Source organism: Hyperoodon ampullatus, assembly GCF_949752795.1.
Source record: "Hyperoodon ampullatus genome assembly, chromosome: 11".
Lineage (NCBI taxonomy): Eukaryota > Metazoa > Chordata > Mammalia > Artiodactyla > Ziphiidae > Hyperoodon > Hyperoodon ampullatus.
The window spans coordinates 46,664,871-46,691,916 of NC_136924.1; the positions used below are offsets into that span (position 1 = coordinate 46,664,871).

The window sequence follows — 27,046 nt, forward strand, 5'->3', positions numbered from 1 at the left end:
TTTGATTCAAAGTAAGCCAAATAATGATCATAAATAATTTGTGTAATTTAAGTTTTACATATATAACATATTTTTATACAAATAAACCTGTACCTTTAAAGACTGAGTTTTCTTTCATTCAGATTAGAATGTAGCTACCTAAATCCCAAAAGGATGTTAGTTATATTTGCAACTCATAAACAGTTTGTCAATCACTGATACAATTCAAAAACTCCATGCATATTTATTGCTGCATTCATTTTTAAACAAATATTGCAAAATATTACACACAGTGTGAGCAATGTCACCTAAATGCTAAAACACCCTGTAAATATCAATTCTTAATGGTAGATTCCTTGTCTATCATTAAAATAAATATCAGCTTCTTGTCCACTTTCAATTTTGCTGAATGCCATCACATAAATTAGCTATAATGATTCAAAATACCCTATACTTTTTCTATCATTTCTCAATTTTTCTTCCATCCCCTACATAGTCATAATTTATTTGAAAATTAGATGTAAGAACTATTTACAGACCTCCATCCATCTTTCTGGAGATAACTGAAGGCTCCATCAACAACACTTGCAAAGAACTGCCCTCCCGTGATGAAGAGGGTATTAATGGTGACTAATCGACCTCTTAAATTGGGGGGTGAGACCTCAGCGATGTACACTGGCACTGTCATAGAAGCAATGCCTATAAAGGAACAATAAAAAGTAAACATTAGACATTTATTCAAGATTTCTGTTGTTATAGATATTAAGACAGATTAAGACATACACACACATATACAAGCTTAGTTTTCTACTTTAAATAAAGGTTTACCACATATTTAAAGATTTTATTTATAAGTAGTGACTACTGCAGATAAGATGTGAGATACCAATCTCTGAGTATCATTTTTCATATTATCACTTGAAAGCCTACGAACGAAAGTACCCCTAGAGATCTCAGATAACTTTAGAATGCCTGTCAGTATGCTTTATAACTTTTTGAAGACTAAAAATAGAAAAATGCTCTCTAGATAGAATATAATTATTGAAATATTGTTGGTCCATATGGAAATGTAATCAGACAATGGTGAGAATAAAAAATTATCCCCAAATACATATTAACTATTCAAAGTCATCATTTCCAGTAGACACACCAAAACTCTTAACTGGTTTACTAATTAGATGTCTATACATTAAATCACCTTACCCAACTGGCTAGATGTACATTTCAGAAACCGCTTACAATGGATAGTACCTTGGGAATTTACAGTCTTCAAAAACAGATGATCTTAACCATAAAATAGACGGTTTTGTGGATAACGTGTATTTGGTTATAAATGCTTTAAACCTTTTTCTATATAAAATTAATACAGCATAATCTATGGTAGCAATTCTCAAACTTCACTGATCACTAGAATCACTTGTGTGGCTTTTTTTAAAAATGAAGATGCTACAGATTCAATGCAATCCCTATCAAACTACCAATGGCATTTTTCACAGAAATAGAACAAAAAATTTCACAATTTGCATGGAAACACAAAAGACCCCAAATGGCCAAAGCAATCTTAAGAAAGAAAAACGGAGCTGGAGGAATCAGGCTCCCTGACTTCAGACTATACTACAAAGCTACAGTAATCAAGACAGTATGGTACTGGCACAAAAACAGAAATATAGATCAATGGAACAAGATAGAAAGCCCAGAGATAAACCCATGCACATATGGTCACCTTATCTTTGATGAAGGAGGCAAGAGTATACAATGGAGAAAAGACAGCCTCTTCAATAAGTGGTGCTGGGAAAACTGGACAGCTACATGTAAAAGAATGAAATTAGAACACTCCTTAACACCATACACAAAAATAAACTCAAAATGGATTAAAGACCTAAATGTAAGGACAGACACTATAAAACTCTTAGAGGAAAACATAGACAGAACACTCTATGACATAAATCACAGCAAGATCCTTTCTGACCCACCTCCTAGAGAAATGGAAATAAAAACAAAAATAAACAAATGGGACCAAATGAAACTTAAAAGCTTTTGCACAGCAAAGGAAACCTTAAACAAGATGAAAAGACAACCCTCAGAATGGGAGAAAATATTTGCAAATGAAGCAAGTGACAAAGGATTAGTCTCCAAAATATACAAGCAGCTCATGCAGCTCAATATCAAAAAAACAAACAACCCAATCCAAAAATGGGCAGAAGACATAAACAGACATTTCTCCAAAGAAGATATACAGATTGCCAACATACACATGAAAGGATGCTCAACATCACTAATCATTAGAGAAATGCAAATCAAAACTACAATGAGGTATCCCCTCACACCAGTTAGAATGGCTATCATCAAAAAATCTACAAGCAATAAATGCTGGAGAGGGTGTGGCGAAAAGGGAACCCTTTTGCACTGTTGGTGGGAATGTAAATTGATACAGCCACTATGGAGAACAGTATGGAGGTTCCTTAAAAAACTACAAATAGAACTACCATACGACCCAGCAATCCCACTACTGGGCATATGCTCTGAGAAAAACATAACTGAAAAAGAGTCATTTACCACAATGTTCACTGCAGCACTATTTACAATAGCCAGGACATGGAAGCAACCTAAGTGTCCATCGACAGATGAATGGATAAAGAAGATGTGGCACATATATACAATGGAATACTACTCAGCCATAAAAAGAAATGAAATTGAGTTATTTGTAGTGAGGTGGATGAACCTAGAGAGTGTTATACATAATGAAGTCAGTCAGAAGGAGAAAAACAAATACCATATGCTAACACATATATATGGAATCTAAAAAAAAAAAAATGGTTCTGAAGAACCTAGGGGCAGGACAGGAATAAAGACATACACGTAGAGAATGGACTTGAGGACGCGGGGAGAGGGAAGGGTAAGCTGAGATGAAGTGAGAGAGTGGCATGGACATATACGCACTACAAATTATATTATATAGAAATGTAAAATAGATCGTTAACGGGAAGCAGCTGAATAGCACAGGGAGATCAATTCGGTGCTTTGTGTCCACCTAGATGGGTGGGAGGGAGGGAGACGCAAGAGGGAGGAGATATGGGGATATATGTATATATATATATATATATATAGCTGATTCACTTTGTTATGCAGCAGAAAGTAACACACCATTGTAAAGCAATTATACTCCAATAAAGATGTTTATAAATAAATAAATAAATAAATAAAAATAAAATGAAGATGCATTCACCTCACCCACCCAAATCTATTAAGTAGAAAACTACAGAGGTGGGAGATGAGCCTGTCTTTTAAAAATCCTCCAAGTGATCCTGATGCTCAACACATATTTAAAAAACTACATACAGTTCTATGGTATACAACTTTGAGCCAATCCTAAATTATTTCTTAAGAGAAAATCTTTGCCCTGCTGGTCATATCTAGCTCACTTCCCAGTGGCACTTCCAATTTCCAGATATGTCTGGTTATTTAACATAAATCTAACATCTAATCAACAGTCAGCAAAAGCATAGTGAAAAAAATTAAGGCTTATCTAATGTAATTTAATCTTTTTATATTTGTAGATACTATAAACAGATACCCAAGAACATCAATGGGCTGCATAATAGACCCATGTAGAATTGTTTTTTAATGAATTGATCTTTACGATGTCAAAAAATAGCCTGCTGCTATTGAAGGTATCAGCACTAAGAAATCCTGTGGCTGTGTTTTCTGTACAAGGGCTGAAAAGTTGCCATTTACTATTTAGCACATTCCGACAAAGGAGAAACTCCTCTCTAGTCTCAGCAGCTGCAATAGTTGTGTTTCTCAATAACTGACTTGTGTTTGTTTATGGGCACTATAAATCACATAGCCGTCTTTTATCTCCCTTTTTATGTAGAAGTCAGAGAGGCACACCTCTACCAAGCGTTTTGGACTTCATGGTATTTATTCTGTGAACTAAATTCCTTCCTGATGCCACAATCATCTCCAATTTCATCTATTTTAAATATTTTTTGCTATATATTTATTTGCTTTGTTCAAAGGTAGAACAAATAAACAGATCAAGAAGATGTATTTAAAGAGTACATATATCTACTTCTGGAATATTCACTGTATTGTTGTAAAACTACTGGTAAGCAGTTATTGAGTTTGCACACAAGTCAGACCATTAAGTCTCAGAACTATATACTCTGTATTTTCTACCAATGTTATTTGCTACTGTAGTGCTTGTCGGTATGTGGTGATGGTGAAAAAAATCATATGATTTTATGAGTTTCATAAAATAATAAGCAAATGTTAGTAGACAAACTATGAATAGTCGTTATAAATGAATCATCACCTAAACTGCTGAAAGTTTCCATCTGACTGCTAATCAATTTAATAGCACAGACTACTCTAAATCGACTTTCATTTAACTTGGAAAGAGGAAACATTAGCTGCAAATGTTGACCTGTTAACTGTATATTCTTTTTAGTTCTTTTATGATTAGAACATCTCAATAAACTTTCAAAATCAGGTAACAGTAACTGATTAGATTTCTTTTTATGCTTTGGTCTGGCTGTAATTCAGCTGCTCTCTTTAGCCAGAGATTTTTACTCAGCCACCTAGCAGGGGACTTGAGCATGGGAAATCAGCACTGTAGTTTTAGGCAGCACAAGCTTTTCACAAAGCCCTTAGATTTTACTTGATAGCAAACGCAGAGATGTCCTCAGGCCCTTATAAATGTTGATTATTAAAAATAAATACCAGAACATTGAAAAGTAAATGGAAAAGACTAAAAAACTATAAAAACACTCACTGGATTTAGAGCTGGAAAGAATCCCAAAAGATCTGTCCAAGTGCTCACACTGACTTAATGCTGTTACAATTGCCTACATACCATTAGATATTACAAATGGACTGATTATTTTATTTAATCGTCAGAACATCCCTATAAAGGACATATAATTATCCCCACTTTACAGAGAAGGACCTTACCCCAGGTCATACAGGTAAGTAGAAACAGAATTTGAATCAGACAAAGATTCCAGAACTCAATTTTGAAAGCACTATGACTATAGTGACTGTCCCACAGAGGGGGGTAGGCTCCGGAAACAGTGGGTTTAAATTCCAGCCTTGCCACTTACCAGCCCGTGAAGTCTGGACAACTTATTTAACCTTTCTGGGTCTCTAGTTCATTTATAAATTGGAAGAATAAAGGTAACTCCTTCATAGGAGTTGAGATGATTCAATAAGTTAGTAGCGTGAAAGAACTTAAAATTGTGCCTAGCATACAGAAAATAATCAATAATGTCAGCAGTTATTTTTATTATTACAGTACCTCTACTTATGAGTATGCCAACTTATTTGATTCAGTGTGACCTTGTTAGGTGCTGGGATTATCAAGACGAGAAGTAAACAAAAATACTGCCCCTGCTATAAAGGAAGCCACATACAGCCCTACTCACAAAAGCATGCAATCAAATAATTTCAAAATACTGTGGTAAGGGATACAGTGCAGCTACACATTGGTTTCTATTTTGAGGTGCTGACAATGATTAGGTGGTAGCTAGGAAGGACTGGGAAGACAATTCTGCAAAGAAGAGCACGAGCTTAAAAAATATGAAATCACATTTTCTCAGGGGTAAACAGAGTGTGAAGCAGAATATGTATGGAGATGAGAGACAGATGAAGTCCAAATCATGGAAGAAGTATCCTTTAATCAGCAAGTGTTCAACTAATACTTGATCTGAGCTGGGCACTGTGCTAACCACGAGGGATGAAGTGCTACAGGAGAGAGCACTTCATCCCTCGTGGAGCTTAGGGTCTACTGTGCAAAATGTGTGGGAACAAGTAATTAGATTTCAAGAGCAATGGGTCTCATCAAAGGGACTAGGCCCAGCCTGAGGAGTCAGAGAAACCTTGCATGAGGAGGTTGGGGGGCAGGGTGGAGGGTGAGGAGGGTGAAAGATACTTGAGACAACCAGACCAGCTTAGACAAAGGCCTTGAGGCAGGAAGAAATGCATCCTGTTGAGGAAGGGACTATTCTTAGAGACATAAGCAGAGACCAACCAGAGTATACAGGATCTTAGAGGCCATTATTAAGGGCTTGGTACTCAGAAACCTTTGAACAGTGTAAAGGAGGAAAAGGCATGATCAGATTCATGTTTTTAAAGGATCATTCTGGTTGGAGTAGGGAAAACGGATTGCTGGGGAACAAGGAGTTCAGTGGCAGCAGTAGATATGGAGTAAAATGGAGAGACTCTAGAAGTATGTATTCAGTATCGAGGCTGAAGAGAACGTGAATGGAACTGTGAAGGAGAGGAAAAATTTGAGGATGACGTTCAGATGTCCAGAATAAGCAACTAGAAGCACGATAGATACTTTGTATGAAGATATTAGAGGAGAAGCAAATTTGTGTGGAAGATAGTAAGGTCAAGTTTTAGACAGGCTGAGTCACAGGTGCTCTGTGAAATATACAAGTAGAGAACAAGTAGAACACTCCACAAGTACGCTGGGAATATAGATTATTTACATGTAAATGTTCCCAGCCTCCTCTTTTCTCCTACCCAAATAAGAGCCTTTGCCAAACTAACCTTTCCTTCCTCTCTCATCCTCAAGGGAGAATCTGGTGTTTGCCGCCTAGTTCTTGGGCTGTTATAATGCTAGGCAAAAAAGGATGGAGGAGAAAACATGGGCCAAAGATCTGGTTTGTGAGAAGTTCAAATGAAAAAAGACTGCAGGGAGTTGTGAGTGAGAGTCTCAGGCTCAGTATGGAAAAATGGGAGCCCATAACACTGGGAATGACTGAGGTTTGACTGGGGGCGGGAGTGGATAAAAGATTTTTTGAAATATTGCTGAATTATAACCTCCATACTACTATATTCTTTGAGACTCAAGTAAGGAGTAGTATTACTACTTAATTACTTTTAGTTGCTGGACTGTATTTCTTTAAATGCAATTCCAAACTGAGACTGGACTGGGCCCAGTGGAGTCTGAGAGTTATACAAATACCTGGAGCTCAAAAGATGGTTCTGTGTGGATGGTACATATAACGGAAACCATGGGAAGGATGAGATTTCCCAGAAATGGAACCCGAGAAGAATGCCTAGAACTGAGTCCCGAAAAATTCCAATATTTAAGAAGGAAGAAAGAAAAGAAGTGACCAGCAAGCATCTACCTTACCCTTGAATACTATGTTATTTTCTACAATCTTTTTATGTTACCATTTTGTATTTCATGTAAGGTCATCCTTTCAATAGGTAGGTGGGACAGGTATCATTCACTATCCCCTTAGGGAAGGTAAAGAACCCCAGCCTCAGAGGCAGACAATAAGAAGTTTTCAGAAAGTCCCATAGCAAGTTAACATCAAAGTGGATCTCATAGACACACATCCCCTAACCTTTGTAATGTGTCACTGGAAGACGGACTGCCGTGCCTCTGTTTCAAATGTGACCCTTTGGAAATTTCTCAGGAACATTTTATTTTTGGCCCTATTACCTTAGTGAGCACGTATGAACTTCGAGGGGCAGAAGAGTCTGATCTCTTCCCTGCTCCTACTACCTGCTATGTGACTTACTGCCAGCAGGTGTCATGTTAAAGAGCTCAGATGAATTAGTAAGAAAAATGAGAACTGAATGTGATTAACTGTATAATTTAAAGCTAGACAAGCTTAAAGTCTCCTTTTATAAAACTGCCTTATGAAAATGGAGAACTATAAAAGAATGCCGATGATCAGGACGAGTAGTAGTAGGCTCCATGTTCACTACTCACATTTGTCCAATATGCAAATGTTAAGCACAGGCCCTGTTAACACACTTTGCTGTCAATAAAACAACCTGGGAAGCCATCATTTGTGGATTTCTAAACATGATGTCTACTCTGGAAAAACCTTCAACATTAAGGCTATGTCACCCCAAAATCTCATTTCCACTTTGGGGAAACAACAAAGCTCACTATTCTTATGAGGACAGTTAAGTAATATTGTATGAGATCCTGCAAATTAAGAACTAAGTGCTTCACAAATGGATGTAATTAATGATATTTAAAGTTTAGGAGTATTCTACAAAGAGCTTTTGATTTCTGCCCTATTCAAATTACTAATTATATAAAATAAATATCTCATAAAGAAAGAACAAATTCTTAATTATCCATACTAAACTCATGAATTGAAATTAACATAAAGAATGTAGTGGTACAAGTTCTTGTTAATAGCTTATTAGAGTAAATACAACCACAAAAACCTGTGTTGGTATTGTTTCTGAATATTTTTTAAAAGTTTGATTTCTAACAAAATAAAGAGGTCTACATCAATGAAAGCTCATTATCATGTTTAGCTTGAGGAGCCTCACCAGAAAACAGTACCTCAGGTACTACAGCGCAACCCAATTCACACATTCTCATAATGCCAAGCTGATTTACCATAAATGGCGCCAAGCTGATTCACCATAAATGGCGCCAAGCTGATTCACCATGAATGGAACAAAATGCTCTTGAGCTCAAAAGTTGGCTTTCAAAATCTGCTGGAAGCCCTTTTAAAGCCCTGAGTCAGAAGTATAAATAATTTCATAACCAAATAGCATTAGAAAATCCTGTTGTGATGGGTAAATTCCCATGAATCACAGCAGCCTCTCAGCATGATAAGCCAGGCAGCAACTAATTAGCTTCTTAGAAGCACATGAAGGAAGCTACCTTTTAATAATAATGCTTCTTGAACAAGAATGATTATGAGGTCCTAATTTCATTTTGTAAATTATTGCTCTATGATCTCTAAAGAAAAAATTTTAATAAAATTAATCTGTCCAAACAAACAGTATCCCTCACTGTAGTTGTTTCAGTTTGGCTCTCCTGCCCAGGGCTGGTATGTCTGCATTCTTCTAAATAATCAAGTATCTACATTTACCAGATTATTAACACCTTAGAATCCAGTTTTTGTTTTTGTTTCTTTTCTGAAAAATAAGGCTTAAGTCACATAAAAACTGCTGGGCAACTTCAAAGAGCAGTAAGCCCCAAAGTGATGAAAATATATACAACACCAAGTGCCTGTAACAGAAGAGCCAGGTTATGAGAAAGATTCTATGTATGGGGATAACTAGCAGAGTTCATGTTCTACAGCATTAAAAACCTCCTAACAAGGCATTACAAACATATCACCATCATTTCAACTCAGTAAAGTCTCTCACAACCTAAATGCCTCCTTCCTTTTTTATTACTTGAGAATGTTCTGTTGATCTGCCAATGTCCTTTTTTACTGGTAACATCTCAGTAGAGGCTGTATCACATTGTTTCTCAAAGCAGGACTACAAGCCCTTTAATGGAATGTTCATATCTCATGTATCTTCTGAACTATAATTGGTCTACGTGTCAAGCACAGACCTAGGCTTAACGGTTGTCGCTTCATACTATAGGATGCATACACAAAACCATATCCTTTTAAGTTAGTCTTCATAGATTGGTTTTATACTAAATATATTATTTATTAGGGAAAATTTGGAAGCTACAAGTAAGAAGTAAGGTAATTAAAAATCCCCTTTAAGCACACCACCCGTAGATAACCACTATTAAAATTTGGTTATAACTTGCAGTGTTTTTTCCATAAGTCTTTAAAGGTAACTTTAACTCATTATACTGCAAATATATTCATTCTAACTATTCTTTTCCATTAAGGAGTTTCAAACTTCTTACATAAGCTAAGCAGGTACCATAAATATAGAAGCTGACTGAGCATAACATATAAGGTATAAAGCTGCTTACATAACAACTAAGGTACAATACACTATAGGACAATGAAAACAGCCAAACAAAACACACCCCTATGTAGCCATATACAACACTCTTGATACTGGTTTAGCACCCTTATAGTACAAAATCATTTTAAGTAACAGTATAACATTCCAGCGTTCAGATAAGGTGAAAAAAGAAGTGTTCCTGGAACACACAGATGTAACCAAGGAAGGAAAATAACAGAGAAGGAAAAAATTTCTTTATGGGGAGAGATAGCAAATATAGAAATTACTAGATATGTAAGAAATTTCTTACAATAGAGTTTCAAGGTTATAAGAGAAAGACAGCTGTATGCAATGCTACAAAAGCAGAAGCAGTATGCTTTTACACCTGACAAATGGAATGCACAAAGGTTAATAAGAAATCAATACCTTTTCATCAAGGCAGTGAATTTAGCAGACAGCAACGTAAGTGGTGCTTTGTCATATTTAGCTCTAAGTGACATCTAGAGGTAAATGTTCTAAGGACAACAACAATGCGGACCTAAACTGGAGCTAAAAGTCTGTGAATCGCTGTAGGAACAGATAAAATACTTAAGAAATATATACAGAGTAAGATAAGCTCAGGGCTAGAAGTTACCTATAGAAATTTTCATCCAATAGATATAAAGGGTTGAGGAGTAAAATAGAAGGAACTATTAAAGAAAATATTAAAGTAGCAAAATAATAAATGAACACACCCTTCAAAAAATGTTTAAGCTGTTCTTCAATATGGGGTTGGGCCTTACCTATAATGCAGGAAGAGAGCCAGGTGGAGGGAATTGGTTTAAGTGAAAAGACAACAGAATAGAATTAAACAGGGAAATGGGTAGGGTACAGAAGAGTTGCAAGAATGCTAAAAATTTAATAGCAGAATATATAAATAATTACAGAAGTAAACACCATATTGGAGGCAGTAAATAATAGAGATAAATATGCGTGAAATTTGAACCAGTGTGGAACATCAATTTGAGATGTTCTCCAAGAACGCAAAGCAGAAGTTCCAGTTCAAGATGGCAACCTAAGAAGATTCTGAACTCACCTCTTCTCACAGACACACCAAATCTACAGTTATTTATGGAACAATTTCCTCTGAAAAAAAAACCTAAACACTGGCAGAGCAACTGCTTCACATCAGGCAAATGAGAGGCAAACAACATCCAGCACCCCTACTTTTAAGATGGGCACCTGAGAGATGAGCCTCCAAAACATCTAGCTTTGAAGACCAGTAGGACTCACACCCATGAGACCAACGAGGCTGGGATGAACTGAGGAATGGCTCCTAAAGGGCCAGTGCACAGACGCATCCACCCAGGTCCCAGTGGAGAAGCGGCCCTTTGAAAAGTGACCAGACTTTATACAAAAGAGACTCATTTTCGACTTTTAAATAAAGTGTTGGTCTGAGGGGCAGGGGCCTCCTGGGATACTTCATAGATATGCGGGCGGGTGGGCGCCATCGTCCTGCTCTCTCTCTGCCTTGCTAAACCTGGCAGGCACCATCTCCCCACCACAACACTTTATTGTCCCTTTCCCCTGGGTGCCATCTTTATGCTCCAGCCAGTGGGTGCCATCTTGCACACTCTCATCTGCCTTGCTAAAGCCAGTGGGTACCATCTTTTTCTTTTTTCTTTTTCTTTTTGTTTCTTTTATTTCCATTGTTTTCCTTTTCTCAGCAGGTGCCATCTTTGTACTCCCCCTCTGCCATGCTCCAGAGCTCCAGTATTTCCCAGAGAGAAACTTCTACACATATCTGGAGCCTGTTTTCACCCATGACCTGTTTTTTGCAGGTGCCACCCAGGGGATGCCCCTTGATTTCCTGAAGCTCCTGGCTCTGGAGGACAGTAGGCTTTTGTCCCTTGGTCCCCTGGGATTGTAACAATTGGAGAGACAGTTCTTGGCAGACTGCCATTCTCAGTGCCCTGCACAGATACCAGGCTAAAACACATCCCAATCTTTCTCAGAAATAAGCCTATATGCCTGTCCAGGAGCTTTGGCCTGAGGGGCTGGTTTCTGGTTTGGCACACTTATAGGGCCTACAGAGGAGCTGTCAGTGAACAAAGGCTGGTGAATGCAATCTTTGCACTCTCTTTCTCTCTCACTCCAGCTCATCAGCATCTTACAGAAAGGAGCTTATGCACTTGTCTGACACCCTGATTTTTGTGGCTGCAGCCAGGGAACAAACACATCTATGACACCTGGCTGTGGTGGCCAGTGGGGCTTAGCTCACAGGTCCCAGAGGACTGTAACCAACATAGAAAGAGTTCTTAAACAGCTACCACCCCCAAGCACAGGAAGAGGCAACAGACTCAAGAGCTCATCTTTCTGTGAAAGAGGACTATTACCGTGCCACCACAGCAGCAATATGAGGGGTAGGCTTCTAATTAAACACACATCTAAGGTCTGACTGTAAACCTTTCCTGAGACCTTGGAGGGAGGTTACTAACTTCACATTCTCCCTCTGCAGCACTCCAGAGCACCAGAATCTCTCCAAGGGGAGCTCTTATACATATCTGCTTCCCGTTTTTATGACTGGTGCCTTGGTTTTTATGGCTGCTGCTTACGAGATACCCCTTGATCACCTGGTTCTGGTGGCCAGGAGGACTTATGTACCTAGGTCCCACAGGACTGAAACAATCAGAAAGACAGTACTTGGCAGGCTACCACCCCCAGAGCACAACAGAGATAGCAGACTAAAACACACCCCTCGTCTTTCTGTGAAAGAAGCCTCCTTGCTAGTCATGGAGGTTCAGCCATAGGGGCAGGCTTCAGCCTTGGCACACAACTAGAAGCTATGGAGGTATGCTCAGGGATAGCAGAATGGGGAACAACATTTTTGTACTCTACCTCTGACCCGCTAAGCTCATCAATATCTCCCAGAAAGGAGTTAGTACACTTGTCTGAAGCCCTGATTTTTGTGACTGCTACCCAGGTGACACTGCCAGATCACCCTCAGAGAGCCCTCAGAGCTTAAACTTGCAGACCCACATGACTATATATTTGCACTCTTTAAAAGCCATGGCCTGAGCATCTGCCTCCCAATCAACCTGAATCTAGATGCTGATTGAGATCTTCCCCTTTGGGACACTGACTGGTCTTGGCACATCCTCAATTACCAGGAGCTACTAAAAATAGGCTGCTTGGACAATCACAAAGGTTTGAAAAACAACCAAGAGCTATAGCAAGGATGAATGATAAATAAAGTTCATCTCCTATAAAAGGACAAATACTGTATTCAAGACTGAGGGAGGTAGTTGCTTCATTTATTTATTTATTTATTTTGCGGTACGCAGGCCTCTCACTGTTGTGGCCTCTCCCGTTGTGGAGCACAGGCTCCGGACGCACAGGCTCAGTGGCCATGGCTCACAGGCCCAGCCACTCTGCGGCATGTGGGATCTTCCCGGACTGGGGCACAAACCTGTGTCCCTTGCATCGGCAGGTAGACTCTCAACCACTGCACCACCAGGGAAGCCCTAGTTGCTTCATTTAATACACAGAAACCAACACAGAGAGTGAAGCAAAAAAAAAAAAAAGAAAAAGAAAAGAAAGAAACTGAGTAATATGTTTCCAGAAAGAGAATAACATAAAACCTCATTAAAAAAAAAAAAAAACTTAATGAAACAGAGATAAGTAATTGACCTGATAAAGAGTTAAAAAGTAATGGTCACAAAATTGCTCACCTAACTTGGGAAAACAATGGATGAACACAGTGAGAATTTCAACAAAGACAGAAAACATCAGAAAGTACCAAACAGAACTAACAGAGATGAGGAAAACAATAGCTGAACTGAAAAATACACTAGAGGGTTTCAATAGCAGACTGGATTAAGTAGAAGAATGAATCAGTGAGTTGGAAGATAGAGCAATGGAACTCACCCAGACAGAGCAGAAAAATGAGGAAAGAATTTTTTTTAATGAAATTAAGGGACTTACAAGACAACATCAAGTGAACTAACATTCACATTATAGGAGTCCCAGAAGGAGAGGACAGAAAGGAGCAGAAAACTTCATTGAACAAATAATGTCTGAAAACTTCCCTAACTTCACGAAAAAAATAGACAACCAGATTCAGAAAGCTCAGAGACTACCAAATTAGATGAACCAAAAGAGACACAAAACAGCATGTTATAATTAAAAATGTTAAAAGTTAAAGACAAGAAGAGAATCTTAAAAGCAGCAAGAGAAAAACAACTTGTTACATGTAAGAGAAACTCCGTAAGACTATCAGCAGATTTTTCAGCAGAAACTTTGCAGGCCAGAAGGGAGTGGCATGATATATCCAAAGTGATGAAAGAGAAAAACTTCCAACCAAGAATTCTCAAACTGCCAAAGTTATCATTCATAATTGAAGGAGAGATAGTTTTCCAGATAAGCAAAAGCTAAAAAAAGTTCATCACCACTAAATTGGCCTTATAAGAAATGGTAAAAAGGCTTTTTTAAGCTTAAAAGAAAGGGTGCTAATTAGTAACAAGAAACATATGAAAGTATGAGTCTCACTAGTAAAGGCAACTATACAGTAAAGGTAGCATATATATCACCTATGAAACAAATATAAAGGTTAAAAAACAAAAGTAGTAAAATAACTGTAACTACAATAATAAGTAAGTGATACAAAATATAAAGAGATGTAAGATGTGACATCAAAAATAAAATGTGTGAGGGAGAGTAAAAATGTAGAGCTTTAGAATGCATTAAAAGTTAAGTTGTCATCTACATAAAATAGACTGTTCTAAATATAAATTGTTATATGTAAGGCTCATGGTAACCACGAAGCAAAAACCTGTTGTTGATACACAAAAGATAATGAGAAAGGAATCTAAGCATCCCCCTAAGGAAAGTCATCAAACCACAAAGAAAGAGAACAAAAGAAGAAAAAAGAAACAGGAAGTACAAAACAGCCAAAACAATTTAGAAAATGGAAATAAGTACATCTATCAATAATTACTTTAAATGGAAATGGACTACAGTTTCCAATGAAAAGACACAGAGTGACTGAATGGATTAAAAAAAAAAGCAAGATTCATACGTATACTGCCTATAAGAGATTCACTTCAGATATAAAGACAGACATAGATTAGAATTGAAAGGATGGTAAAAGATATTCCATGAAAATGGAAACCAAAAGAAATCTGGGGTAACTATACTTATATCACACAAAAAAGATTTTAAAACAAAGACTGTAATAAAAGATAAAAAAGGACATTAAATATTGATAAAGTGGTCATTTCAACAAGAGAATATCACATTTGTAAATATTTATGCACCCAAAAAAGGAGCAACTAAATATATAAAGCAACATTCACACACCTAAAGGAAGTAATAGACAGTAACACAATAATACTGGGGGAATTTAATAACCCACTTACATCCAGAAAGAAAATCAGTAAGACTATATTGGCCTTAAAGGATACCTTGGACTACATGGCCTAGTCCAAGATATACAGATACATACAGAACATTCCATAAAAGGCAACAAAATTCACATTTTTCTCAAGTGCAAATGAAACACTCTCCATGACATATCATATGTAAGGCCACAAAAAAATCTAAACAAATTTAAGGAGACTGAAATCATATCAAGTACTTTTACAACCAAAGTGGTATGAAACTACTAATCAAATACAAAAAGAAAATGAAAGAGTCACAAATATGTAGAGACTAAACAACATACTACTAAACAACCAACGGGTTAACAAAGAAATTGAAAGTGAAATAAAAAATTACCTTCAACAAAGAAAAATAAAAATATAACATACCAAAACTTATGGGATTCAGCAAAAGCATTTCTAAGGGGGAATTTCAGAGTAATAAATGCCTACTTCAAAAAACAAGAAAAATTTTAAATAAACAACCTAGCCTTACACCTAATGGAACTAGGAAAAGAATAAACACGGCCCAAAGAGATGTAGATGGAAGGAAATAACAAAGATCAGAGATCAGAAATAGAAGACAACAGAAAAAAATCAATGAAACCAACAGCTGATTCTTTAAAAAGATAAACAAAATTGACAAACCTTTAGCTAGACTAAGCAAGAAAAAAATATTTTTTTAATTTTTTATTCAAATAAATAAAATCAGAAATAAAAGAAGAAACCTTTCAACTGATACCACAGAAATGAAACAGATCATAAGAAACCACACAAAATTATATGCCAATAAACTGTACAACATAGAAGAACTTGGTAAATTCCTAGAAACATACAATCTTCTAAGACTGGATCATGGAGAAATAGAAAATGTGAAGAGACAGATTACTGGTAATGAGATTGAATCAGTATTTTAAAAACTCCCTACAAAGACCATAACCAGATGGCTTCACTGGTGAATTCTACCAAACATAAAAGAATTAATACCTGTCCTTCTCAAACTCTTACAAAAACAGAAGAGGAAGGAACACTTCAAATTCATTTTACAAGCCCAGTATTACTGATACCAAAACAATGTAAAAATACTACAAAAAAATATATACATATAATAAGTATATATATGTAATAAGTATATATAATAGACTTGTATTAGTAAAATACATATGTACACTGAAATCAGAGGCTAATATCCCTGAAAAACATAGAGGCAAAAAACCTCCACAAAACATTAGCAAGCCAAATTCAACAATACATTAAAAAGATCAGGGACTTCCCTGGTGGCGCAGTGGTTAAGAATCCACCTGCCAATGCAGGGGACATGGGTTTGAGCCCTGGTTTAGGGAAATCCCACATACCGTGGAGCAACTAAGCCCGTGTGCCAAAACTGCTGAGCCTGTGCTCTGGAGTCCATGAGCCACAACTACTGAAGCCTGCGTGTCACACTACTGAAACCTGTGCACCTAGAAACCCATGCTCCGCACAAGAGAAGCCACTGCAATGAGAAGCCCATGCACTGCAACGAGGAGTAGCCCCTGCTCGTCACAACTAGAGAAAGCCCACACACAGCAACGAAGACCCAATGCAGCCAAAAACAAAAATAAATAAATAAATAAATAAATAAATAAATTTATATATTTTAAAAAAAGGATCATACATCGTGATCAAGTGGGATTTATCCCAGGGATGCAAGGATGGTTCAATATCCACAAATCAACAACATGATACACCATATTAACAAAATGAAGGATACAAATCATATAATAATCTCAGTACGTGCAGGAAGCTTTTGATAAAATTCAAGAGCCATTAATGATAAAAATTCCCTCCAAACTAAATATAGAGGAAATGTACCTCAACATAATAAAGACCATATATGACAAGCCCACAAAATACATACTCAATAATAAAACGCTGACAGCTTTTAATCTAAGATCAGGAGGAGTTCCCTGGTGGCCTACTGGTTAGGATTCCAGGCTTTCACTGCTGTGGTCTAGGTTCAATCCCTGGTTGGGGAACTGAGATCCCACAAGCTGCACAGCACAGTGAAAAAAAAAAAAAATCTAAGATCAGGAACAAGACAAGGATGCTCCCTCTCTCCACTTTCATTCAGAATAGTATTGGAGGGGGCTTCCCTGGTGGTGCAGTGGTTGAAGGTCTGCCTGCCGATGCAGGGGACACGGGTTTGTGCCCCGGTCCGGGAAGATCCCACATGCTGCGGAGCGGCTTGGCCTGTGAGCTATGGCCGCTGAGCCTGCGCGTCCGGAGCCTGTGCTCCGCAACGGGAGAGGCCACAACAGTGAGAGGCCCGCGTACCACAAAAAAAAAAAAAAAAAAAAAAAATAGTATTGGAATTCCTAGCCACACCAATTAGGCAAAAGAAGTAAAAAATTAAAAGTAAAATAAAATGGCATCCAAACTGGAAAGGAACAAGTAAAGCAGTCACTATTTGTAAATGACACATTATGATATATAGAAAATCCTTAAAGACTCCACCAAGAAAACTAATAAGTGAATTCAGTAAAACTGCAGGATACAAAATCAATATACAGAAATCTGTTGCATTTCTATAGACTAATAATGAATTATCAGAAAGACAATTAAGAAAACAATCTCATTTAAAATTGCATCAAAAAGAATAAAATACCTAAGAATAAATTTAACCTGGGAGGTGAAAGAGAAGAGCTCTACACTGATAAATATAAAATACTGATGAAATAAAATGAAGATGATGCAAATAAATGGAAAGATATTCTGTGCTCATGGACTGGAAGAATGAATATGTTTTTAGAGAATTATAGTTGATTTACAATATTGTGTAAGTTTCAGGTGTACAGCAAAGTGATTCAGTTATATATATTTTTTCAGATTATTTTCCATTATAGATTATCACAAGAAATTCAATATAGTTCCCTATGCTACACAGTAAATCATTGCTGCTTATCTATTTTAAGTATACTAGTTTAATATCTGTTAACCCCATACTGCTAATTTATCTGCCTCCCTCCCTTACCTCTTTGATAACCATAAGTTTGTTTTCTATGCCTGTGAGTCAGTTTTTGTTTTCTACATAGATTCATTTGTATTATTCTTTATATCCCACACGTAAGTGATATTCATATACTATTTGTTTTCTCTAACAACTACACTTAGTATGATATTTGTTAAGTCCATCCACGTTGCTGCAGATGGCAATATTTTTTATGGCTGAGTAATATTCCACTACATATATGTGTGTGCATATTTATGTGTGTATACATACATATCCATTTATCACTTCTTCTTAAACCAATTGTCTGTTGATGGGCACTTGGGTTGTTTCCATGTACTGGCTATTGTAAATAGTGCTGCTATGAACATTGGAGTGCACTTACCTTTTAGAATTATAGTTTTCTCCAATATATGCCCAGGAGTGGGATTACAGGACCATGTGGTAACTCTATTTTTAGGTTTTGTTTTGTTTTGTTTGTTTTTGGGTTTTTTTTTACAACTTTATTGGAGTATAATTGCTTCACATTGGTGTATTAGTTTCTGCTTTATAACAAAGTGAATCAGCTATATATATATATTTTTAGGTTTTTAAGGAACCTCCATACTGTTCTCCATAGTGGCTGTACCAATTTACATCCCCACTAACAGTGCACAAGGGGTTCCATTTTTTCAGCATCATCTCCACCATTTATTATTTGTAGACATTTTGATGATAGCCTTCTGGTTCCAGTGATACCTCACTGTGGTTTTGACTTGAATTTCTCTAATAATTAGTAATGTTGACATCTTTTCATGTGCCTGTTGGCCATCTGTATGTCTTCTTTGGAAAAAATTACTATTGAGATCCTCTGCCTATATTTTAATAGGATTGATTCTTTTTTTGATATTGAGTTGTATGAGCTGTTTATTTTGAATATTAACCCTTTGTCAGTTGCATTATTTGCAAATATTTTCTCCCATTTCATACTTTGTCTTTTTTTGTTTTGTTGATTTTTTCCTTCACTGTGCAAAAGCTTTTCATTTAATTAGTTCCCATTTGTTTTTGCTTTTATTTCTTCTGCCTTGGGAGAGTTATCCAAGAAAATACTGCTATGATTTATGTGCCAGGATGTTCTGTCTCTGTTCTCTTCTAGGAGTTTTATGGTGTCATGTCTTATATTTAGGTCTTTAAAACTTTTTGAGTTTATTTTTGTATATGGTGTGAGCGAGTATTCTAATTTCATTAAAGCACTCATAGCTGTCCAGGTTTCCCAACACCACTTGCTGAAGACACTGTCTTTTCTCCACTGTATATTCTTGCCTTCTTTGTTGTAGATTAACTGACTGTAGGTGTGTGGGTTTATTTCTGGGATCTATATTCTGTTTCACCGATCTATATGTCTGTTTTTGTGCCAATACCATGCTGTTTTGATTACTGTAGCCTTGTAGTATTGTCTGAAGTCTGGAAGAGTTATGCCTCCTGCTTTGTGCTTTTTCCTAAGGATTACTTTGGCAATTCTGGATCTTTTGTGCCTCCACACATATTTTAAGATTACTTGTTTAGTTCTGTGAAAGATGTAATGTGTATTTTCACAGGGATCATATAAAACTGTAGATTGCTTTGGGTAGTATGTCCATTTTAACAATATTAATTCTTCCAATCAAAAATATCTTTCCATGTCTTTGAATCATCTTCAATTTCCTTTAACAATGTTTTAGGGACTTCCCTGGTAGTGCAGTGGTTAGGAGTCCACCTGCCAATGCAGGGGACATGGGTTCGATCCCTGCTTTGGGAAGATCCCACATGCCACAGAGCAACTAAGCCTGTGCACCACAACTACTGAGCCTGTGCTCTAGAGCCCTTGAGCCACAACTACTGAGCCCAAGCACCACAACTACTGAGTCCACGTGCTGCAGCTACTGAAGCCCACACACCTATAACCCATGCTCCGCAACAAGAGAAGCCACCACAATGAGAAGCCTGTGCACCACAATGAAGAGTAGCCCCCACTCGCTGCAACTAGAGGAAGCCTGTGTGCAGCAACGAAGACCCAAGGCAGCCAAAAAAATAAATAAAATTTAAAAAAAACAATGTTTTATAGTTTTCAGCATATAGTCTTTTACCTCCTTGATTAAGTATATTCCTAGATTTTTTTTTTTGGTTTGCTAATATTTTGTTGAGGATTTTTGCATCTATATTCATCAAAGATATTGGTCTGTAATTCTCTTTTTTTGTAGTGTTATTTGTCTGGTTTTGGTATCAGGATGATGGTGACTTCAGAGAATGAATTCGGGACTGTTCTCTCTTCAATTTTTTTGAATAGTTTGATAGGATAGGTATAAGTTTTTCTTTATATGTTTTGTAGAATTCCCCAGTGAAGCCGTCTGGTCCTGGACTTTTGTTTGCAGGGAGTGTTTGTTACAGATTCTATTTCACTTCTAGTGATTGGTCTATTCCAATTATCTGTTTCTTCTTTTGTTTTGGCAGGCTGTATGTTTCTAGAAACTTGTCCATTTCTTCTAGGTTTTCCATATTGTTGGCATATAACTGTTCATAATATTTTCTTCTGGTATTTTGTATTTCACAGCATTGGTTGTAATTCTCCTCTTTCATTACTTATTTTGTTTATTTGGGTGCTCTCTCTTTTCTTTTTGGTGAGCCTGGCCAGAGGTTTGCCAATTTTGTTTATCCTTTCAAAAAAACGGCTCTTAGTCTTATTGATTTTTTTCTATTTATTTTAATCTCCATTTTACTTATTTCCTCTCTGATCTTTATTATTTCCTTCCTTCTGCTGATTTTGGGGTTTTTGTCCTTGTTCTAAATCTTTTAGGGGGTAGGTTAGGTTTTTTTATTTGAGATTTTTCTTGTTTCTTAAGGAACACCTGTATTGCTATAAACATCCCTCTTAGAAGAAATTTTGCTACATCCCATAGATTTTGAGATTGTTTTTATTGTTGTTTGTCTCAAGGTATTTTCTGATTTCCACTTTGATTTCATCATTGACCCACTGGTTTTTTTAGGAGCATGTTGTTTAGTCTCCATGTGATAGCTTTTGTTTCCCATTTTTCTTTCTGTGGTTGATTTCTAGTTTCATACCGTTGTGGTCAGAAAAGATGCTTGAAATAATTTCTATCCTCTTAAATATTAATACATTGAGGTTGTTTTGTGGCCTAGTATATGGTCTAACCTAGAGAATTTTCCATGCGAGCTTGAAAAAAATGTGTATTCTGTGTTTCTTGGATGTAGTGTCCTGTAGATATCAAGCAAGTCCAAATGGTCTATTGTGTCATTTAGGATCTCTGTTGCCTTATTGATTTTCTGTCTGGAAGATCTTTCCATTGATGAGAGTGGGGTACAAGAAGTTTCCTACTATTATTGTATTCCTGTCAATTTCTCCTTTAATATCTGATAGTATTTCTTTTATATATTAGGTGCTCCTACATTGGGTGCATATATGTTAACAAGTGTAATATCCTCTTCTTGTATTGATCCCTTTATCATTGTATAATGCCCTTGTCTTTTGTTAGACTTTATTTGAAGGTCTATTTTCTCTGATATGAGTATTGCTACCCTCACTTTCTTGTTATTTCCATTTGCATAAAAATATATTTTTCCATCCCCTCACTTTCAATCACTTTGTGTCTTTAGCCCTGAAGTGAGTCTCTTTTAGGCTCTTGTATTCTATCTTGTATTGTAGGTTCTTTTTTTCTTATCCAGTCTGCAACTCTATGTCTTTTGATAGGAGCATTTACTACGTTAACATTTAAAGTAATTATTGATAGGTATGTACTTACTGCCACTTTAAACCTTGTTTTCCAGTTGATTTTGTAGTTCTTTGTTCATTTCTTCTTTTTGCTTTTCCTTTTGTGGTTTGAAGGTTTTCTTTTGTATTATGGTGGAGTTCCTTTCTTTTTGGTATTTGTGTATCTATTGTATGTTTTTGATTTGTGGTTACCCTGGTTTTCAATTATGTTAACCCAAACTATATCTACTCGCTTTAGACTTACAGTCATATAAGTTCAAACACATTCTAAAAGATCTATATTTTTTACTCCCCTCCCCTACATTTTGTGATTTTGATGTCCTACTTACATCTTCACGTTTACCCTTTTGCTGTTAATTTTAGTCATAATCACTTTCACAAAAGTTTTGGATTGTTTTTTTGTAATGTACAGATTATGTACTGGCTTATTTAAGTGATCTTCAATCTTTTTATGTATTTTCCTTTCCTATTGTGATTTTACCTGTCCTATAGATTCTTGATTCTTTTCTATTTAGAGAAAACCTTTCAATAATTCTTTAGGTTAGGTTAAGTATTTCTGAATTCTTGTAGTTTTTTCCTCTCTGTGAAATTCTTTCTCTCTCCTTCTATTCTAAATGATAATCTTGCTGGGTAGAGAATCCTAGGTTGCAGGTTTTTCCCTTTCGGGACTTTGAATGTATCATGACACTCCCTTTTGACCTGCAAATTTTCTGTAGAGAAATCAGCGGATAGTCTTATGGGGGTTCCCTTGTAACTGGCTCTTTGTTTCTCTCTTGCTGCTTTTAGAATCCTCTCTTAACCTTTAACTTTTTCCATTTTATTTATGATATTTCTTAGTGTGGGTCTGTTTGGGTTCATCTTGTTTGGGACCCTCTGCACTTCTTGTACCTGGATATCTGTTTCCTTCTTTAGGTTTGGGAAATTTTTGGCCATAATTTCCTCAAATACATTTTCAATCCCTTTCTCTCTCTTCTTCCTCTGGAACCCCTATTATGTGTAGGTTGGCACACTTTATATTACCGCATAGATCTCGTATGTTGCTTTTTTTTTTTTTTTCCATTTGTCTTTCTGTCTGCTGTTCTGATTGGGCAATTTCCATTATTCTATCTTACAGATCACTTAGTCATTCTTCTGCATTACTTAGTCCGCTATTCATTACTTCTAGATTGGTTTTTGTTTCACAATTGAGTTGTCTATTTTTGATTGGTTCATCTTACAGTTTCTACTTCCTTGTACAGTGATCTCCATTTCTATCAGTAAACTTTCTTAAGTCCTTTAGCACTTTTATTGCCTCCTTTGTGAACTTGGGGTCTAGTAGACTAGTGAGATCTGTTTCACTATTCTTTCACGCAATTTCTCTCGTTCTCTTAATTAGGAGTAATTCCTCTGCTTTTTCACTTTACTTAATTTTCACAGTTATCCACTATGGTCTTAAAGTGTTGTTTTTACGTGGGAGCATCCCTGTGTAGACTGTGTGAGTCCAATATTTTTGGTGCAAGGGCTTTTTTTGGCATGGATGCCAGGCACACCTTTCCTCAGAGTGTGTTGGCCATTATCCCCTTGAGCGTGGGTGTGACTGATGTTGTGGTGTCCAGAGTCTGCACTGGATTTTAGGTGCAGCCTCCTTTTTGTTCCTTGGCTATCCCAGCCCTGTCAGGGGTGAGATCTGCTCTCAAGTTGTTGGAGCAGAAGCCCTGAGGGTTGGGGTTGATAAGGCTCCCTTGCCCTTAAGTGCATGCTCTCTCCCAAAGGAGGTGAGCACTGAAGCAAGCGAAGCCGCCTGTGTGGTCACAGCAAACCTATAAGCTACCCATGCAGGCACCCAAGGTTCTGCCCAGAAGCAGCCCAAGTTCATGTTCCTTTCTCAGCTGTGTTCATCTCAGACCTAGTGCTAGGCTGGTGCTGGGCCTGAGGTGCTGTGACTGCAGGAATTGAGATGATTGATTGTGCTGCAACATGGGACCTGGGCTGTCTCTGTGGGAAGACTCTCCCAGGATCTGTCCACCCCCAATGTGGCTTCAAGCTTCAGTGTTAGGTGAGTGGAACCACAGCATTCCCACAGGGAAAAAAACTGCTACATACTTCTCCCCAGGGGCTGTCCACCAGAAATATGTGATTCTGTGACACCACCTAGTGGACATGCAAACAAAGTTCACCATTGCCAGACCCACCTCCAACCCACCCACCATGCACAGGCTTACAGTGGGCTCCAATGGCAGACCCATACCCCACTATGCACATGCTGACCATGGGCTCTGAGGTTAGGCCCAGACCCCACCTTAGGTCCCTCAGGGTTGTCTCTGGGGAAGTAGACTGATTCCTCAGGCCTGTCCACCTGAGACTCAGCACTTAGCCACTGTGCATACTAGCAGACCCGCCTGGTGACCATTTTGGGCTGGAAAGTGCTGTGAGGTGGCGGCCATCAGCGCTGGTCACTCTCCACCCTGACTGCTAGTAAGCCAGCATGCATGCACTCCTCATAAGCAGAGTCCAGGCCCCTCTAGCCCCTATATCTGTCTTGGCAGACCTCCTAGGAGGCGGTGGGGGGGTGGTTCCAAGGGTGAGGGCTTGCATGGGTGGACCCTCCCTCCTTCACAGATTCCTCCCAGAGTTGCAGGTCTTGTCCTCTTCATTTTCTTTCTATCCTACCAATTCTTGCAGCTCTGACTGTATGGGATCTTCTGCCAATTTCCAGTTGGTTTTTTGTGAGAGTTTTTCCACAGGTAAGTGTATTTTTGATCTGTTTGCGGGGTGTGGGGGTGGGTAAACTACATATCCTCCTACTCTGTCATCTTGATCCACCTTTTAAAGAGTTAATATTTTTTAAATGACCATAACTACTCAAAGCAGTCTACACATTCACTTCAATTCCCATTAAAATTCAATTAGCAGGGCTTCCCTGGTGGCGCAGTGGTTAAGAGTCCACCTGCCGATGCAGGGGACATGGGTTCGTGCCCCGCTCTGGGAAGATCCCACATGCTGCGGAGCAGCTGGGCCTGTGAGCCATGGCCACTGAGCCTGCGTGTCCGGAGCCTGTGCTCCGCAACAGGAGAGGCCACAACAGTGAGAGGCCTGTGTACCGCAAAAAAAAAAAAAAAAAAAAAAAAAATTCAATTGGCATTTTTCACAGAACTAAAACAAATAACTTTTTAGTTTGTATGGAAACACTAAAGACCTCAAATACCAAAAGCAACCTTGAGAAAGAAGCACAAAGCTGGAGGCATCAGGTTCCCTGATTTCAAACTCTATTACAAAGCTACAGTAACCAAAACAGTAGGGTACTGGCATAAAAAGAGACATGTGGAAACCAAGTGAATAGAACAGAGAGTCCAAAAATAAACCCACTCATATATGGTCAATTAATTTATTAGAATGGAGTCAAGAATATACAATGGGGAAAGGCTAAATTCATTCAGTAAATGGTGTTGGGAAAACTGGAGAGGAACATGCAAAAAAATAGAACTAGACCACTATCGTACAATACACAAAACTTAACTCAAAATAAATTAAAGACTTGAATGTAAGACTGGAAACCATAAAACTCCTAAAAGAAAACATAGGTGGTATGAACCTTCACATTGGCCTTAGCAATAATTTTTTGGATTTGACACCAAAAGCAAAGGCAATAAGAGCAAAAATTAACAAATGGAAGTTCATCAAACTAAAAAGCTTCTGCACAGCAAAGGAAACCATCAACAAAAATGAAAAGGCAATGCGTTTCCCTGGTGGCACAGTGGCTGAGAGTCCGCCTGCCGATGCAGGGGACATGGGTTCATGCCCCAGTCCGGGAAGATCCCACATGCCACGGAGCGGCTGGGCCCGTGAGCCATGGCTGCTGAGCCTTCGTGTCTGGAGCCTGTACTCCGCAATGGGAGAGGTCACAACAGTGAGAGGCCCGTGTACCACAAAAAAAAAAAAAAAAAAAAGAAAAGGCAACCTGCTGAATGGGAGAAGGGATTTGCAAATCATATATCTGATGAGGAGTTAATATCCAAAATATATAAAGAACTCATACAGCTCACTAGCAAAAATAGTAAACAATCCAATTAAAAAGTGGGCAGAGGACCTGAATAGTAATATTTTCCAAAGACATACAGATGGCCAACAGGAACATGAAAAGAAATCAGGGAAATACAAATCAAAACCACAATGAGATATCACCTCACACCAATTAGAATGGCAATTATGAAAAAGACAAGAGACAACAACTGCTGGTGAGGACGTGGATAAAAGGGAACCCTTGTGCACTGCTGGTAGGAATGTAAATTGGTGCAGCTACTATGGAATACAGTTTAGATGTTCTTCAAAAAATTAAAATAGAACTACAATATAGTCTGGTAATTCCACTTCTGGGTATTTATCCAAAAACACTAATTGGAAAAGATATATTTATCCCCATGTTCACTGCAGGATTATTTACAATAGCCAAGAAATGGAAATAACCTAAATGTTCATGGATGAATGAATAAAGAAAATGTGGTATGTTTATACAATGAAATATTATTCAGCCAGAAAAAGAATGAAATCTTGCCATTTGTGACAAGATGGATGGACTTGAGGGTATTGTATTAAGTAAAATAACTCAGACAGATTAAGACAAATACTATATAATCTCACTTATATGTAGAATCTTAAAAAAAAACAAAACCCACCAAGTTCACAGATGCAGAGAATAGATTAGTGGTTGCCAGGGTCAATGGTTGGGAGTGGGAGAAATGAGTGAAAGGAATCAAAAGGTACAAACTTTGTTATAAAAATAAATAAGTCATGGGGGATGTAATGTACATGTAATGTACATGCTATAGTTACATGTAATGTTAACTATAGCATAGCATGTTGACTATAGTTAATACTTTATCACATACTTGAAAGTTGCTTAAACACTAAATCTTAAAAGTTATCATCAGAAGGGAAAAAAATTTTGTGTGTATGTATGGTCATGGATTTCAACCAGAGTTACTGTGGTGATCATTTTGCAATATGTATAAATATCAAATAATTACATTGTACTCCTGAAACTAATTATACCTCAGTTATAATGTAAATTATACTTCAATTTAAAAATGGAAGGGGCTTCCCTGGTGGCACAGTGGCTGAGAGTCCACCTGCCAATGCAGGGGACACGGGTTCGTGCCCCAGTCCGGGAAGATCCCACATGCCGCGGAGCAGCTGGGCCCGTGAGCCATGGCCGCTGAGGCTGTGCATCCAGAGCCTGTGCTCCACAGTGGGAGAGGCCACAACAGTGAGAGGCCTGCA

General features: G+C 37.7%; 1 protein-coding gene across 1 annotated transcript in view; it reads right to left on the reverse strand.

The window, feature by feature from the left end:
- Positions 1-27,046, reverse strand: part of SLC2A13 (solute carrier family 2 member 13) — a gene marked incomplete at both ends in the record, with an annotated part of 464,919 nt that overhangs the window by 380,993 nt on the left and 56,880 nt on the right. Inside the window, one exon of the mRNA XM_079714440.1 lies at positions 519-678. Coding sequence (XP_079570566.1) covers positions 519-678 — 160 coding nt within the window. The remainder of the gene's footprint in view (positions 1-518; positions 679-27,046) is intronic.